Raw genomic sequence first — 16,539 nt, 5'->3', positions numbered from 1 at the left:
GGGTGTTATTCCCCAAACCTTTGACATATTTGTCCTTTCTGAAACCCTTTTGTGTCCTCTGTGGCAGCTCATCCTCCTGTCTCCTTCTCATGGGACTTGCATGCAGTGAGTAAACTTTGCTGTAATCCTTCTGCTGCTGGCCTCTCACCTTCCACTCACTTCATTCTTTATCCTTGTTTTCTCCACTCTTCCTCATTTTATTCTTTTTTTTCAGTTGCCTATTTCATCCACGGTCTAAATCTATTACTTTCACAAAATTGCACAGATCCCTCAGGGCCTAGTGGGTGTAGGGCGGGCAGGGGACACCTGAGATTCCAAAGACAGAGCACAAGTCTTGGACTCCTAAGAGTTTATTCATTGTTGTGGTGTTTGTCCCAGCACATCCTTGGCATTGTAGGCATTTAGCTTCTTAGGGTAGGGAAAGTGTTTATTTAAACTATGTTTATAAAATAGCTAACAAATATTTGGAGTTAACCTGTGTATATAGGCCCAGGCAGTACTCTCTTTATGGAGTAAATTCTTGTCTTTCAGGCTTTTGCCTTTGTTTTGTTTTAGGGGGTTGGGAGTCGTTCGTTCAATAATGATAAATAATAATGCCAGACAAGCCTGTGCCTGTCATGGGCAATGTCCATATTATTAAACCATTCAGTGAGAACATCTTCCTTTGATATTCTTTCTCTCTTCCTTTCCAATTCTATTACCTTTGTTTCCGAGGAGCTATACAGATGGCAGTGATCATGAGAGTCAGTTCAATGTCAGGGATACTTTCTCTACTTGACTTCCTGCTTCCTGATGTCTATGCTGAGATTATTTTTCCTAGCTGCTACTTCTTACACTGCAAAAAACAATTTTTATATTCTTTTCTCCTTCCTATGTCTACAGTGAGATGACAACAGTAAAAGATTGGTTTTGTTCAGTCCCTAACCCAGATTAGGACTAGAGTGAGAAAGTCCTGACTCTCCTACCTCCTCCTCCTGGCCTGCTGGTTGTCTCCAGCTCAATTACACTTGCAGTTACTCCAGAAAAACTACACTTGTATTTTATTTGTGCTTTAAATACTTCCTCCCTCCTTTATCCAATCTTTTCTCAGTCCTTTAAGACATCTTCTCTTTTGAGATTTTCATGCAAATGAGGCTGAGAGGAGGAACGCTGGATTTTCTTCCTAGATCTGAATATATTAGATCCATTATTGGTCAGGGAGATATATTCCACAATCTGCATCCCCAGTACAATGCTTGCATTGTCATGGCATATAATTGTCACTCAATCTATAAAATGCATTGTTGTGTAACTGAAAATTTAGAAGTCCTGGTAGACTTACAATAACAGTTACTAAGCAGGTGATGATGGACAGCAAACCTGTCCAGTGAGTTATGTTTGCATAAGTAACTCTCGAGGGAGGTCATGGACGCTTGGGGACTTTGTGAAACCAACACATGTTGACCCTGGAAATGCCAGGGGGCTTGGGATTTTCTTAAAATTTTTTTTCAGGAAGGCTCCCTAAGGACTGGTAATGGTAGAGGAGGTGAACTAAAAATTAGTTTTCTCCGCTTCTTTCTTCTAAGGGTGGGGGAAAATACAATCCCCCAGGACATCACTGTCTCCACCCAGAACCTGTTTGCAGGAATTGTGATTTTTCTGTGGGTGGTTCCTGCTCTTATCTTACCTAATCAGATTTTTAAATTCCTTGATGGTAAAGAAGGTGTGTTTCATTCCCAAGATAATTTGGGAGTTAGGCAACAATAGTAATTGTCATTTAGAAACTTTTCTTTCCTAAACTACTTCTTATTTTATACAACATGACTTTGTACTTCCTGTCTGTAAGAAAGTTCTATTTATAATAATCAAATATTTTATTAGGGTGGGCTGATATAGGTGATATTGTGAAATTTGCTGTTCATGTGAGAGATATAAAGTCTTGAGAGATCAAGAGAACAAATGTCCACCTCTTGGGACTTCCCTAGTGGCGCAGTGGTTAAGAATCCGCCTGCCAACACAGGGGACACAGGTTCGATCCCTGGTCCAGGAAGATCCCACATGCCGCAGAGCAAGTAAGCCCATGCGCCACAACTCCTGAGCCTGAGCTCTAGATCCCACGAGCCACAACTACTGAGCCCATGTGGTGCAACTACTGAAGCCCGCGTGCCTAGAGCCCGTGCTCCGCAGCAAGAGAAGCCACCGCAATGAGAAGCCTGCGCACTGCAACGAAGAATAGCCCCCGCTCGCCACAACTAGAGAAAGCCCGCGTGCAGCAACGAAGACCCAAAGCAGCCAAAAATTAAATTTAATTAATTAATTAATTAATTAAAAAAATAGAACAAATGTCCACTTCTTTTCTCTTTATGGCAAAGTTCACTTAAGATTAAAAATGGGTTCTGCATACAAAGAAAGGGGAGGGGAGGAGGAGACAGAGTAAAACAGTAAACCCCAATGATAGCTCATGTATCCTGAGAATGTGCGTCACTTAATCTTCTTGAGAACATTATGATGTTTGCCAATGTCCTGGTGGGGGAAAATGACTTACTAGGGAGTTGGCAAAGGAGGAATTAAGTCTAGGTCTGGCTCACTCCAGTGCTCCCATGCTGGACTGCTACCCTCATGGCCTCTCAGGAAGAACAAAACCAAAGTAAGGAACAACGAGGGGAGAGAGAAAGCCAAAGAATGTGGGAGAAAGAGAGGCAGCTTGAGTGGCCTAGAATCAACTTTCCAATTTCAGGAGTATTGGCTCAGCACCCCACGTAGGTGGAGGAAGAATTCTCCTATATTGAAGGAGTCTGAGGGGTTGACTGCCAAAGTTGACTGTGGAAGCACTTGGGGTGTATCCAAGACTTGTTTTTCTTGCATCTGTTGTCTCTTCATTGTGAAGAAATTTCTGAGAACTGTCACACTAATTACAACAAATGTCACTACGATGAAAAACATTTGAATCCCCCATTTTAAGGAACAGGTTTTCTCATGTGCATATTTTGCAAAATTCTTGAACGCCATAAGCATTTGAGCGGTAGTTTGGAATTAAAAGGAAGGATTCTTTTTGCCAGGTTAATGTTTCATCGGCAGGTCAGGAGTGCATGGGATTTCAAAATAAAGCAAGAGAGAGGCTAACGGAGCATCCCAGTCTCTCGGTGGAGTCACCGTAATCCAGGACCCTTTCCTGGCTTTGCCCATTAAGGGATGTAATTTTGATAGTTTTCCTACGAGTGTTCAACCATTTGCAGAGTAATTCACAGTGACCAATCATTCATTTAAACAAGCATTTGCTGAATACCTTTTGTGCTGAATACGTTCCTTTGAACCTTGTAGAACTTCTGCCCCTTTCTGTACCTGCTCTGTCCTTGAGGGACTGACCTTTATGGACTGTACCAAGCCTCAGGCTTTCCTTGGGCTCAATTTGTAGAAGGCACTAGCAGGAGAGGGGAGGGCAGGAGAGGGAAGTAGGGTTATTCATTCCATAGGTGGGGCATCTGCAAACTGTGACCCTCGATCCAAATCTAGCCTGCAATTTATTTCTATAAATAAAGTTTTATTGGCACACAGCCATGCCCATCCATTTAAGTATTGTCTATGGCTGCTTTTACTCTCCAAATGTCAGAGTTGGGTAACTGTGACACAGACGTAATGGTCTGCAAAGTCTAAAATATTAATTTTCTGTCCTTTACAGAATAAAGTTTATTGACCTCTGCCTTAGGTAACTCCCTCTCTGGGCAGGGTTATTGATTCCTTAGGCATCTCCATGCCTGTCAAAAGTCACCACTGTCAAGTGGCCCTCCTATAGCTTCAGCTACACCACAGCTAGGACTCTTCCTGAGTTCTGGTAACTGTCTCTTCCCCTGGCCCTATCAAGGCCTACAGGTATTCTCACTATGGCTAGCCCTGGGGTGCATCACCATCTTTTGTTGCCCTTCTTTATCCCTGTACCCACTCTCTTAATGTCTCCTAATTTACCCCGTTGGAATTACAGAGAACCACAGGTAAGTAAACAGCATGAGATTCTGGGAAAATGGAGAATAATTGCCTGTTTCTTTAGCTAAACACTTGGCAGAGCACTTTGGCCATCATCTTGCTTTATCCTCATAATGACCCCATGAAGTAGTTCTTATTATTTTCCTATTAGCAGGTAAGGAAACCAAGGCCTTTTTGAAAACTGAGTAACTTGTCCACGATTTCTACCTTGAGGGGAAAAAGTAAGGATTCTGATCCAGGCTCTTAATCCTTAGGAGATAACAAAGCACAGATTGTGGTTCACTGTTCTTTTCAGGCTGGTGCTGCTGTTGAAATAAAGCTGAGATGGCTGATTTTGGCCATACCTTGAAGGAACTCATACATTGTGTGAAAGACTTTGGGCTAAATAGTCTAGGCATGACACACTAAACAGATGTGTGTATCTCCTGGAAAAAAGTTTTGAGTTCACGACTATCACACTTGTTTAGCGATATGCACTTTTCAAAGTGTTTTCACAGCCTCATAACAAGTCCGTGAAGCCAGATGACAGTTCTTAGAACAGTTTCAGAGTCCAGCAAACCAAGACTGAGATGTAAACTTACTGTATCCACATCCAATGAATATTAAGAATTCACGCATATGTGACAAAGTCCAGTGTTCTTTAAAAGTCCTGGCTAAATGGCCCTAGAGGGTCAGGGGGAAATGCATTTTGTGAAGACTAGCCTCAGCACTAGAGGCAGAAAAAAACACTTGAAGTCCATCTGTGGGCTTCCTAGGGAATCAATGGCCAGAGGGTAATATTCCTTTCTGTTTTTGTAACTTTCTCTAACACATACTTTTCTCATACTGCCACAGATGTGTTTAACTATTAAATGCTCATGTCAACGATCTTGAACCTAGAACATTTTTATAAACTCCACTCATATCTCCAATTACAGAGAAAATGAGAAGATTCTCTGGAAGCTGGGGTTTTCCTCTGTATCTTTAGCTTTACACATGCCAAATCATATTCCTAACCACTCCTCTAAAACCTTCCCTTCTTGCTGTGTTTTACTGCACTGTTCTGGATATCACCAACTTCCTAATCACCACTTAGCCAAGCCTGAAACACCAAATTTGTTTCAGTTCTTCCTCTAGCCTGTTAGTCTTACTGGTGGTGTTGACTCTGTCCTTTTAAATCCCTTTACTATCACTTTTACTTGACCCCCTTCTATACACTATCTAGACCATATTCCCTTAAGTGCACGACTCTGATCATCTCATTGACTTGAGCAAAAAGCCTCTGGGGCTACACACTATTCATAAAAATGAAAATTCATTATTCAAATTAGTAAATTCATTAATGAACATTAATATTCATTGGATGTGCATACACAACACTTAATTTCTCAGTCTTAGTTTGCTGGACTCTAAAATGGCCTTAAGAACTGTCATCTGGCTTCACAGTCTTGTTATGAGGCTGTGAAAATGCTTTGAGAAGTGCATATCGCTAAGCAAGCGTGATATACATGAAACGGAAACTTTTTTCCCAGGAGATACATGCATCTGTTGAGCGTGTAATGTCCGGACTATTTTGGTCCTTCTCCGTCTCCGCCTGTCTCCTGCTATGGATAGTTACAAACTTGGTCAATAACAGTCCTGGAAGGACGTGACGCCCCCAGCTAAGGACGTAGGTCAGAGATCTAAAAGGCAGGAGGATTTTCGGGGAGGAGCAGGGGCAGGGCATGACCTAGCACCTAGCAGCGCCGCGGATTGGTGGAGGAGAAGGTTGTTCCCTCAGGGCGGGCGCTGATTGGCTGCGGAGGAAGAGGCATGACTTCCGAAGTTGAGCAAACACCTCTTCCTCAAGGCCCCCATCCCAATTTCTGCTGGGAATTCGGATCCTACTCAGCCCGGACCCGGGAGCGCAGAGGCGGCGGGGACCGGACGAGGTGAGCAGGGGGAGGGTGCCCGGAGGGGCTGAGCAGATGGGCGGTGGGCTCAGCCTGTGAGAAGGATTTGGAGATCGCAGGCGGGGCTCTGCCAGTCCGCCGGGCGGTGCTGGCGAGCTCTGCCTCCCCCTCCCCGCGCCGCTGGGGACCCGGGAGCTCTGCGGACTCCGGCCTTTGCCGGGACGAGCGTACGGAAGAGGGTGGCGAGCGTTTGGGCCTCCTCGCCAGGCCTCCCCGGCTAGCGTTTCTCTGCACGCGAGGGCTGGGAGGTGGGGCGCAGCGGGCGCGGCTCCGGAGTTTCTGTATAGGAAGAAGGCAGGGGATGGCAATTCGGATTTCTTTCTTGGCGAGGGCTGAGGTGGGGAGCGGTTGCTGGGGAGTAAAGCATTGGTATTGAAGCTGTAGAGCAAACCCTCTGTTAATTCTTGGACTGTGTGCTTATTTAGATAGGCAGCTGTGGGAGGTGGTTGACGGAGAGGGGGGCCTCCCCGCGGCCCCCCGGTCCCCCCCACCCCGATTTCTTTTGGCGCATCTGAACTGCGGAGAAACCGCAGGGGCTGTGCGGGCCAATGTGAGCGTTTGCGCGGGGAGGGGGCGCGGTTAGAAGCAGTTATCTACCCTGTTTAATTCAGTGGGACTAAATGGCCCGACTACTTCTGGAAGAAATATGCTTTTTAGGCACTGATTTTAGGAGAGCGGGAGTGGGTGTGGTGAGAGGGAGAGAGTGTGTTTAGTAACTCTAACAAAGATGAACATTTTTTGATATTGTGGGTCGTCAGCTGTCGGAATGTGGAAAAGGCGTAGCTGTTATTACGCCGACCTAGCTATGCACAGGACCGAACCATCAGTGACTTTGACACGTGGCTTTCATATACTTTATATTGGAAGAAAAAAAAAACCAAGAAACCCATGGCACTTGGTGTGGACGCTTCTGTGTGTGTGTGTTTTGTAACTTGACCTCCCCCCCCCCTTTTTTTTAAAAATAAATAAATGAATTTATTTATTTATTTTTGGCTGTGTTGGGTCTTCGTTTCTGTGCGAGGGCTTTCTGTAGTTGCAGCGAGCGGGGGCCACTCTTCATCGCGGTGCGCGGGCCTCTCACTACCTCGGCCTCTCTTGTTGCAGAGCACAGGCTCCAGACGCGCAGGCTCAGTAGTTGTGGCTCAGGGGCCCAGTTGCTCCGCGGCATGTGGGATCTTCCCAGACCAGGGCTCCAACCCGTGTCCCCTGCATTGGAAGGCAGACTCTCAACCACTACGCCACCAGGGAAGCCCCTCTTTTTTTTGCTATAAAGCTGAGTGAACCTAGGGCCAGACTACCTTCTAGCCATGTAACCTGGTGGCCGTTCTGCAAAATGAGCTAGGACGACAAAGGTTAAGCCAATGTCCCCAAGTGACTTTCCCACTCTCCAGAAAATCATATTTGTTATCAGTCTCACTTGTTACTGGTGACAGCGTCATCAGAATTTTGATTTATTTGTAATTGAAAAATTTCCCCCTTTACTAACTAATCTTCTATTTAATCATTAGCAGATTTTGGTTCAGGACTTTGGAAGTGATCTTTGGTATGTAACCAATGCCAATTTAACAAAAAAGTTTTCATTTTTCCAAATATTCTTTTTCTAATTTTCTCATAGAGATAAATTACAAACAGTGGCAAGTTTCTTTGATGAGGCCACAAAAAAATTCTATGGAATTCATGGAATCACGGAAATGCTGTACATTTGGAATGGGAAATAACCAACAACATTATTACCGTGTTCATAGAATTAAGGTGCAACCAATTATAAGATGCATCCCCATTTTGGGGATGCTAAAATGTGAAAAAACATGTTTTAAATTTGGTGAAATACAGTATTAAAATGATAACTTATTTTTCTTGAACACTCATGCCTAAAGGGTGAAGGTAAAGAGAAGGTTTACTGGGCTTCTAAAAAAATAAGAAAGGGGAGGGATTAATATGGAGCCATTGTGAAGGCCTTCCCACGGTGTGACCCAGAGTATGGAAAAGTGGTGTCTTCTGTCAGTGGTGATGGTTGTGCTCACCTTTTTTTAAAATAAATTTATTTATTAGTTTATTTTTGGCTGCATTGGGACTTCGTTGCTGCACGGGCTTTCTCTAGTTGCGGCGAGCGCGGGCTACTCTTTGTTGTGATGTACAGGCTTCTCATTGTGGTGGCTTCTCTTGTTGCAGAGCATGGGCTCTAGGACACTTGGGCTTCAGTAGTTGTGGCACACAGGCTCAGTAGTTGTGGTGCATGAGCTTAGTTGCTCCGCAGCATGTGGGATCTTCCCGGACCAGGGCTTAAGTCCGTGTCTCCTGCACTGGCAGGCGGATTCTCAACCACTGCACCACTAGGGAAGCCCCTGTGCTCACCTTTGAGGAGTGGGCAGGCTTGCAGCCTTTTTCTTAACATTTACTGAGTGTTTATGGCATGCAAGGCAGTGCTCAGCACTTTATGCCTACTAGCGCAAATAAACTTCACAATAGCTCTAAAAGGTAGATAGTATGATTCCCATTTTGCCGATGAGGCACAGACAGGTTAAGTTACTCACCAAGGTCATAGAGTAACTGGGAAGCTGAGGAACCCAGGCCATTTGTGGAAGAGAGGAGTCAGAATTCCTTTGAGGTACCCCCTCCTGTTTTAAGCTCTGGGCTCCTAGTCACTGCAGTTAATCCAGGTAATTTAAGTGAATATCCTGTCTTCCTCCGTAGTGTTTTTGGTATTTTTGTCTCCCTGTTTACTGTACTTCACCTGGATCTTCATGAGTCAGAGTGCCTATTTATGTTCTAAAATTCTAATGCTTTTGTAATGCACAGTGCCTAGTCACTACTATCCTTAATAGAATCAGTACATCAGAGCTGAAAAGGACTTTAGTATTATATTCCAGTCTGGATTAGGAAACTGAAGTCAGGTAAGGAGCCCCATATCTAGTTAAATGTCTCAGCAACCAGGTCTGGATTTTGCTACCATTTTTATTTGCATTTCAAAATATTCATTGGTCTATGAGATTTCAGCAAGAGATTAGACCTTTTGTGGGGCATTGTTGGAGGGATGGGAGATATGAATTCCTGTTCTTATTCATCAGTCTATTTTGTTTTCTCTGCTACATTGGTCTTTATGACATTCATTTAAATTTTCTCATTTATTTCTTCATTCTTTCGCAAAACACTTGAGTTCTCCTATGGGGCGGTCACTGGGAATACAGAGATGAGGAAAACACAATTCATTTCTTCAAAGAATTTAGAGTTTAACAAAGAGACAGACAAATATGCAGATAAACATTTTGGATCAGACTCCAATTCAGAACTAACTTTGCATTCCATCTCAGTGAAGCTACATTTGTGGGCTAGAGACCAGGAGACTCATAGGTCTTATGTCTTTGGATGACTTTGAGTAGCTTATAGGCGTGAGAACATATGAATATTCTCAGACCAGATTACTTAGCACTAATAAGCACTCCCCAAGTCCGCTTGTTTTTACTTCTAGCTAACTATTTTGTAAGGAGTTTAATATTAAAATAATGTAGCTATGCAACAGGAAATAAAAGTATGGAGGACAGTGTTGCTGCATACCCAAGCCTAGTTCTAGCAAGCCTTGGGGTTGGGAGGTATTTGGATTAGTTCTGGGCCATCACTGGGTGTTCTGTTAATTTGGAACTCTTTTGGACCTCTACAGGATTATTATGTTCTGGATGCCAAATATGTTGTGTAGGCCAAGACTCATGGCCATGCAGCTGCCTACCCTTATTTATAGTACCAAGGCTTCCTGGGAAACCATGGCTTTTTAAATACACTTGCACTTTTTGAATAAACTGGAAGTGTGGATATAAAACATTTGCATTTCTCACTCATTATTTATTTTAGTCAGCTCAAGGCTACTCCATCCTTAGTGTCTCAATATTTAACCAAGATGTATGCCTGATCATTTGCAAATAACTTGGCATTGAGAAATCTCCCCATGTAATTGGATGGTTTTAGTGTGAGTCACTGAATTATGTTCTAGTGGAATTATTTCAAAGATCTAAAATATAAGGACAAAGAGCACATCTCTGACTTTGGGGGCTAAAGATAGATGATTTGGCCTTAAAATTTCTTTAATACTGAATGTGTAATCCTTTTGACATGTCTCAGTGGAAGCACCAGAAATTAGAAGGGGCCAAGCCTAACCCTTTTTTGTACTTAAGCTCTTGTGTTTGCTTGCACATTGTTCTGGCTTTGGTAGGTGGTTTGTAGGTTTAAAAAGTTTTCTGTTTAGGTTGATAGTATGGAAAGGATTGAAGAGACTTAAAATATTTTTGAACATTCGATGGAAGGATACAAAGCTCTCTGTAGATCTCAGCTTTCTTCATCCACCTACCACTCTAACCCGTGAAAACCAGCGCAAATCAAGTACTCTGTCTTCTGGCATAAGTACTACCTGAACAATAACAGATAAATGTAACCTGATCCAGTTACATTTAAAAGTTATACCAACCAAAGAGCAGACTGTTTTATTATGATTCATCCATAGATGCTTGGAAAATGCTGTTTATGAAACATGAGAAATCCCATATTTATATGAGGCACGCTACCTTCATTTGTATTATCTGGTTTGAGATGATCTTTTCTCCCATCCACTCTGACTCTAATATTCAGCTATAATTAGTGATTGATAAGTCACCAGCAGATACTGCTTGAGGTCATTTAATTAGATAAAATTGTTTCATGCTGCTCCTGTTGGATCTCATGAAAATGAGCAGGGGACTGGATTGCTGCTGCTTTACAAGAAACTAACATCACGCTATGCATACCTTAAGTAACCCCAAATTTATTTTTAATTAAAGAAAGAAAATCAAAACACTTCTCCCATAATCAATGGGCAAATTATAGCTCATCAAGAAAATGTCTGGCTTTTATTTATTTATTTATTTATTTGCGGTACGTGGGCCTCTCACTGTTGTGGCCTCTCCCGTTGCGGAGCACAGGCTCCGGACGCGCAGGCTCAGCGGCCATGGCTCACGGGCCCAGCCGCTCCGCGGCATGTGGGATCTTCCTGGACCGGGGCACGAACCCGTGTCCCCTGCATTGGCAGGCAGACCCCCAACCACTGCACCACCAGGGAAGCCCTGTAGTGCTATTCTTGTTTTACAAAAACATACAGAAGAATCTTTTAAAATTTTATTTTAATGCCATTTGAAACATTGGCCCTTCATGTGTTGAAGGGAAGACTGTTTAGAAATTGTCAGGGAAAGGGCCTTGTTCTCCAACCCTGACTGGGTGACACTTCTCGTTCTCCCCTTATTTCTCACCTCTTCCTCCTCCTTATTTTTCCTCTTTTCTTTCCTTCTCTTGCTTTTCCACATTCTCCTTGCTCATGCCTGAAGCTGTTACCAGCACACAACCCTGTCAATTAACCTCACTTGAGCCAGTGAATAAGTCCGGAGTCTTACTGCCTTGCTTCCACTTGAAGGCATTGCCAGAAATATACATGACATTTACTTCACGATATTCTTGGAAAAGCCCATAAAACACAGGACAGGGAAGTCCAGAATAACCCACTTGGGCATTTCCATGAAATGTCAGACACCTGCAGTGCCATACCTCAGAGTAATTCAGAAATTCTCACTGTTACATATTTCTTGATGACCTGAGAATGAAATGAATGGCGGTCCCAGAAAGTTCTATGCTGAGACCAAGTTTCAAGGTTCAAGCAATTGCTAACATAATCAGACCTGCTATAATCATCTTTTTCCTAAGCATCCAGAAACTTAGAATTTACCTTGGCAGGGACTCAGGAAGGATTTTTGGTGACACATAGAAAGGGGTTGATGGAGGAACCCCATGCTGTGCGAGAACTAATAATATGCCATATGGATCTGATCTATTTCTGAATTGAGCTGGCAGGAGTAACATATGTCAGATGTACGAGGTGTGGATCTGCAGGCTTTCGCAAAGAAGAGAAAATCCTGAGTGTTGAATATTACCCTAGGGATTCTGCTTCTGCTTAAAAGCAACAGCTCTAGTTGGATTTCACTTCAGTTTCTTCATCTGTAAAATGGGGCTAATAATAGTATCTACTAAATGAGATTTTCACAAGGAGGAAATGAGATAATGTCTGTAAAGTGCTCAGTATAGTGCTTAGCATATAATGTTAAATCAGTGGTGACTATTGTTCTATTTCTTTGAAAACAAAGGGTCAGGAATTGTGATTCAAGAATTCCCTACAAAAAATGAAAGTGAAAGTAGCTTGCCAAATAAAAGGCAGAAGGCCAGCCTCTGCTACTTTCCTTTCCTAGGTCCCGAGGAAGGTCTGCCGCTGCAAACGTGTATGTGTGTATTACATGAGTGTATGTGGTTATGTCTCTCCTCCCACGCTGTACCCCCGACTCCAGGCAAAGGAGGTGTGGAAGAGGAGGGAGTGTTGCTGAGAAAGGGGAAGCTGTGGTTATAAATCAAGCTTGGGCTGAGGAAAGAGACTGAATTATTTGGACATGTTTCCTAATCTTTGTGCCAAGAACTGCTACTAAGTATAGAGGATTAGGATCACTTGGTCAACTATGGTATGTGAGATGCAGCCCCTGCTGAGAAGATGGGACTGTTTCTGGGCTTCTCAGTGTGTTTAGAAGACTCATTTGTCTTTGGAATTGATTTCATTTACAAACATAGGGATTCAAGTTCTATGGGACGTTGCAGATTTTCCTTTGGCTTGGGGGAGAATAAATGTTATGGGCTTGGGCTTGGATTGGGGCTTAGCATAGTCTCTTTTAAAAACGAAACTATATAAGTAAACCAAAAAGTTAGATAAAGTATATAACAGACTTTTACTGAAAAGTCGGTCATCCGTATTTTGGCCTGAGTAAAAGTTAGCCTGAACTCCTCATGACCGGCATGTTCATTTGCTGTGTGCAGTGTTTTCTCTCCCTGCCCCTTTTCTTCCTAAAGCCTTCTTAGCCGGACTCTTTGCTGTTTGCTTTATTCTTTTAGTCTGTGTTGTGAGTTATCCTACAAGTTTTCTATCTAGGGTGATAAGTAGTTTGCCCCCAGGAAATAGTACTTGTGCATTCCATTGTTGGACAAAACTTCCCTGTCTATAAGGTGGGTCTGATTTAGAGATTGTAGTCTGATGTAACAGAAATGTGTTCCATAAGAATTGTGCTATATGCTAGGGAATTTCTAGAAGATGTAAAATCATTTAGTCTCTATATTTTCATGCCAACCTTAAACATAGAAAACTAAGGTTCAGCATTCAAATGACCAGCAAATTATCATCTGAAATGACTTCTGACTACTAAATTTATGTAACCATTTGAAGAGGCACAGAATACTGTTTGATACTTATGCTTTAAAATTTTCTGTAAAATTTATTCTGTGCTGACACATAGTAAGCCTCTTGTAAATATTTCTTAATTGAATTAATGAATAGAGTTACAGAATCTGGAATAGCAGTTAGAAAACTGAGACAGGTCTGGGTTTAATATGATAGCAGGGGGAGGTGGTCTGGTAGAGGAAACTCTGGAAAGGGGAAGAGCATGGTTTTTGTTTTTTTTTTTTTGGCTGCATTGGGTCTTTGTTGCAGTGCGCGAGCTTTCTCTAGTTGCTGTGAGTGTGGGCTACTCTTCGCTGCGGTGCGCGGGCTTCTCATTGCGGTGGCTTCTCTTGTTGCAGAGCACGGGCTCTAGAGTGCAGGCTCAGTAGTTGTGGTGCATGGGCTTAGTTGCTCCGCGACATGTGGGATCTTCCCGAACCAGGGCTCAAACCCGTGTGCCCTGCATTGGGAGGCTGATTCTTAACCACTGTGCCACCAGGGAAACCCGGGAAGAGAATGTTTAGAGCAACAACAGGGTCAGAGAAGTGAGGCTGGGGGTGTCAGGTGCTTCTTCAGCTTCTAACACCTGTGGTGATAAATTGTTTGTTTGTTTTGTTTTCTTAAATTTCCAATCTTCCAGGACCAATGCTTTTATAAAATTCAATACCAATGAATTACTAGAAAAATGATCCTGTCATATAAAGGTTTCTAAGTGCTTACTTTCTATTTCTGTACATATCTCATTGTGGACCAGTACAAAGCAGTCACTGACTGACAACAGGCTATAAAACACACTGAGTAGAACTAGTTTAGGAAATGGTCAGAGATGAAACTCGAAAGCGGTTGGAGCTAGATTGTCAAGGATCTTGTACATTATGAAAGGATTCTAAACTTTAATCATCAAAATTGGCATAAATTATCTTCCTGTATTTGCATTGTAGATTAACTTGCTTAAAACTTTTGTGCTGAATGTGTGTTTGATAAAACATACATTAAAAAAATGAGTTCAACTTAGCAGATATTGATTAGTGTCCCATAAGTTGCTTGGGACATTTTATTGTTTTTTTTTTTTTGGAAGTAACTTTGTTTGTGGAGGTTTGGGTTTGTTTGGGTAAAGGAACAGCATCCCAATGACCAGCAAATTATCATGTCATCCAGGTTTTCACTCTCCCTTCTTCATCTTGGATCTGTTACCACCTGAGTTGGTTGGATTTTACAGCAGATTTCTCAGGAGACCAGAACTGACCTGTGGGTCTTCTTGCCTTTTGTTGTCCTGCTCTTACAATTTCTTTACAGTCACCAGGTTTCAAGATGCTGCGAGTACCTAGGACCAAACTGGGCAGGCTGGGCCTCAGCCTCTCCAGGCTTCACTATAAGGCGGTGATGGCATTGAGGCGGGAGGATGTGAACGCCTGGGAGAGGCGGGCTCCCCTGGCTCCCCGGCACATCAAAGGGATCACCAATCTGGGGTACAAGGTCTTAATACAGCCTTCCAATCGGCGGGCCATTCACGATAAGGTAAATATTTCCAATTTTTAAAAATAGGTGGGACTGAAATGACCCTGTGTATGAAAAATAGGGAGCATCTGAGTGAAAATAAAATGTTTGCTAGTGTCACTTAAAGACCACATGACAATATTTCTTTACTTCGGTTATAATGAGATTATATAGTTATGAGATTTCTAGTTAGAATCCTTTCTTGAGCCCATAATTTAGCCAGTAAGTATTATTTTCACCCCATTCCATGCTTTCTTCCAGCTGAGGGATAAAATGATTGCTTTTAGGAGATGACATCCTTCAGTCATTCTCTCCTTCATGTGTGACCCTGGTTCTAGGACTGGAAAGACAAATGTCTGCAGGAAATGCTTCACTGAGTAGAGTTTGTTCATGAGTGTTTACCTTGCCAGCCACCAGGTGAAGCCCCTCGTATTCATCATTCTGTTTATTCTTCACAATAATCTTATGACACAGGTTTGACTTTTATTTTTATTTTAGATACATGCATGTGTTTTTCCTTTCCTGAGCCGTTTGAAAATATGCTGCAGACAATGCCACTTTATTTCTAAATGCTTCAGTATACATTTCCTAGGAATAAATCATCTTCCTGCGTAACCATTGTATCTTTTTCACACCTAAGAAATTAATAATTCCACAATATCATCTCACATCTCACATTTCAAATTCCCCATTGTCTCAAATGTCTTTTATGGTTTTTATTTTAATCAAGGCTTAATTAAGGTTCATTATTATGTATCTTTAGTTCTTTTAATCTAGAACAGTACTGGGCTTATTGTTAACTAGGCTTATTGTCGTGATCATTTTGCAATATATACAAGTGTCGAATCATTTAGATGTATACCTGAAACTAATATAATGTTAATTATACCTCAATAAGAGAATATTGAATGGAATTTAATATTTCTTAGAAGAATTTTTTTGTTTTTGGCCTTTAGAATACATCCCACAAAGAATATTCGGAGTGCTGTGTTCAAAAGATATCTGAATGAGTTTTTCTCTGTGGTTACATGTCAATGTGATATCCAGTTGGATTTATTTTTGTTTCTATGACATTTTAATATTTGCTTTAAATCCTTTTTGATTTAATTTTATTTTTCAAATAAGTTAAACATTTACAAGCTTCAAAGATTAAAACTGTATAAAAAGATGCGACACAGAGAAGTCTTGCTCTCATCTTAATCCCTTACATCCCATTCCCACCCACCCTATAGGTTACTATTTTCATCAGTTTCTGATCTATCATTCCTGTGTTTCTTCTTGCAAAAATAAGCATGTGTATGTGTGTGTATGTATGTTTTCTTATTTTCCCTTCAATCTTATACAGAACGTTTTATACTGTATATACTCTTTTGCACCTTGCTTTGTTCTACAGCATACCTGGAAATCACTTCATGTCAGTTCATAGACATCAGCTTCATTCTATTTAATGGCTGCTATAATTACTCCATTATTTTTCATGATTTATTTAACCAGTCTACTATAAATGGGCAAATAGATTGTTTTCAGAGAAACCAGGTATGAACCATATGTTCATTCTTTTACTTTCTTTCCTATTCATTTGTACTTTACTTTGAAGTAGATTCCTAACTAGATTTATCTTCATTTTATTCAACTGCCATCTAAGATGCTTTAAAAATTCTGCCTGGATCATGCTACCCCTTTATTTAAAAATCTGAAATGATTGTCTATTGCCTCCATGTACTAGCTATGAAATCTCAGTTTAATGTGTAGGACTCAGGTTTCCCATTGATAAATTGGGGATAATAATAGTACCTACCTCATGGGAGTTTTGACAATTAAATGAGATAATTCACCCAAAGAGCTTAGCAAAGCACATAGTAATTTATTAATAAATATCAACGG

At 41.8% G+C, this 16,539-nt stretch overlaps 1 protein-coding gene across 3 annotated transcripts in view; it reads left to right on the top strand.

Moving 5' to 3' along the window:
• Positions 1-5,735: 5,735 nt before the first annotated feature.
• Positions 5,736-16,539, top strand: part of AASS (aminoadipate-semialdehyde synthase) — a 70,860-nt gene continuing 60,056 nt past the window's right edge. Inside the window, exons 1-2 of one of the 3 annotated variants that reach the window (XM_067746847.1) lie at positions 5,736-5,870; positions 14,455-14,676. In XM_067746847.1, coding sequence (XP_067602948.1) covers positions 14,470-14,676 — 207 coding nt within the window. In that variant the 5' untranslated portion in view covers positions 5,736-5,870; positions 14,455-14,469. Of the gene's footprint in view, positions 5,871-12,062; positions 12,413-14,454; positions 14,677-14,993; positions 15,130-16,539 lie in introns of those variants that run through there. The other 2 variants (XM_067746846.1, XM_067746848.1) reach the window with 2 other exon arrangements.

This window comes from Pseudorca crassidens, chromosome 8 (genome assembly GCF_039906515.1).
Source record: "Pseudorca crassidens isolate mPseCra1 chromosome 8, mPseCra1.hap1, whole genome shotgun sequence".
Taxonomy (NCBI): Eukaryota; Metazoa; Chordata; class Mammalia; order Artiodactyla; family Delphinidae; genus Pseudorca; species Pseudorca crassidens.
The sequence above is the reverse complement of the archived record's forward strand: the minus strand, read 5'-3'. Positions and strand labels throughout refer to the sequence as shown.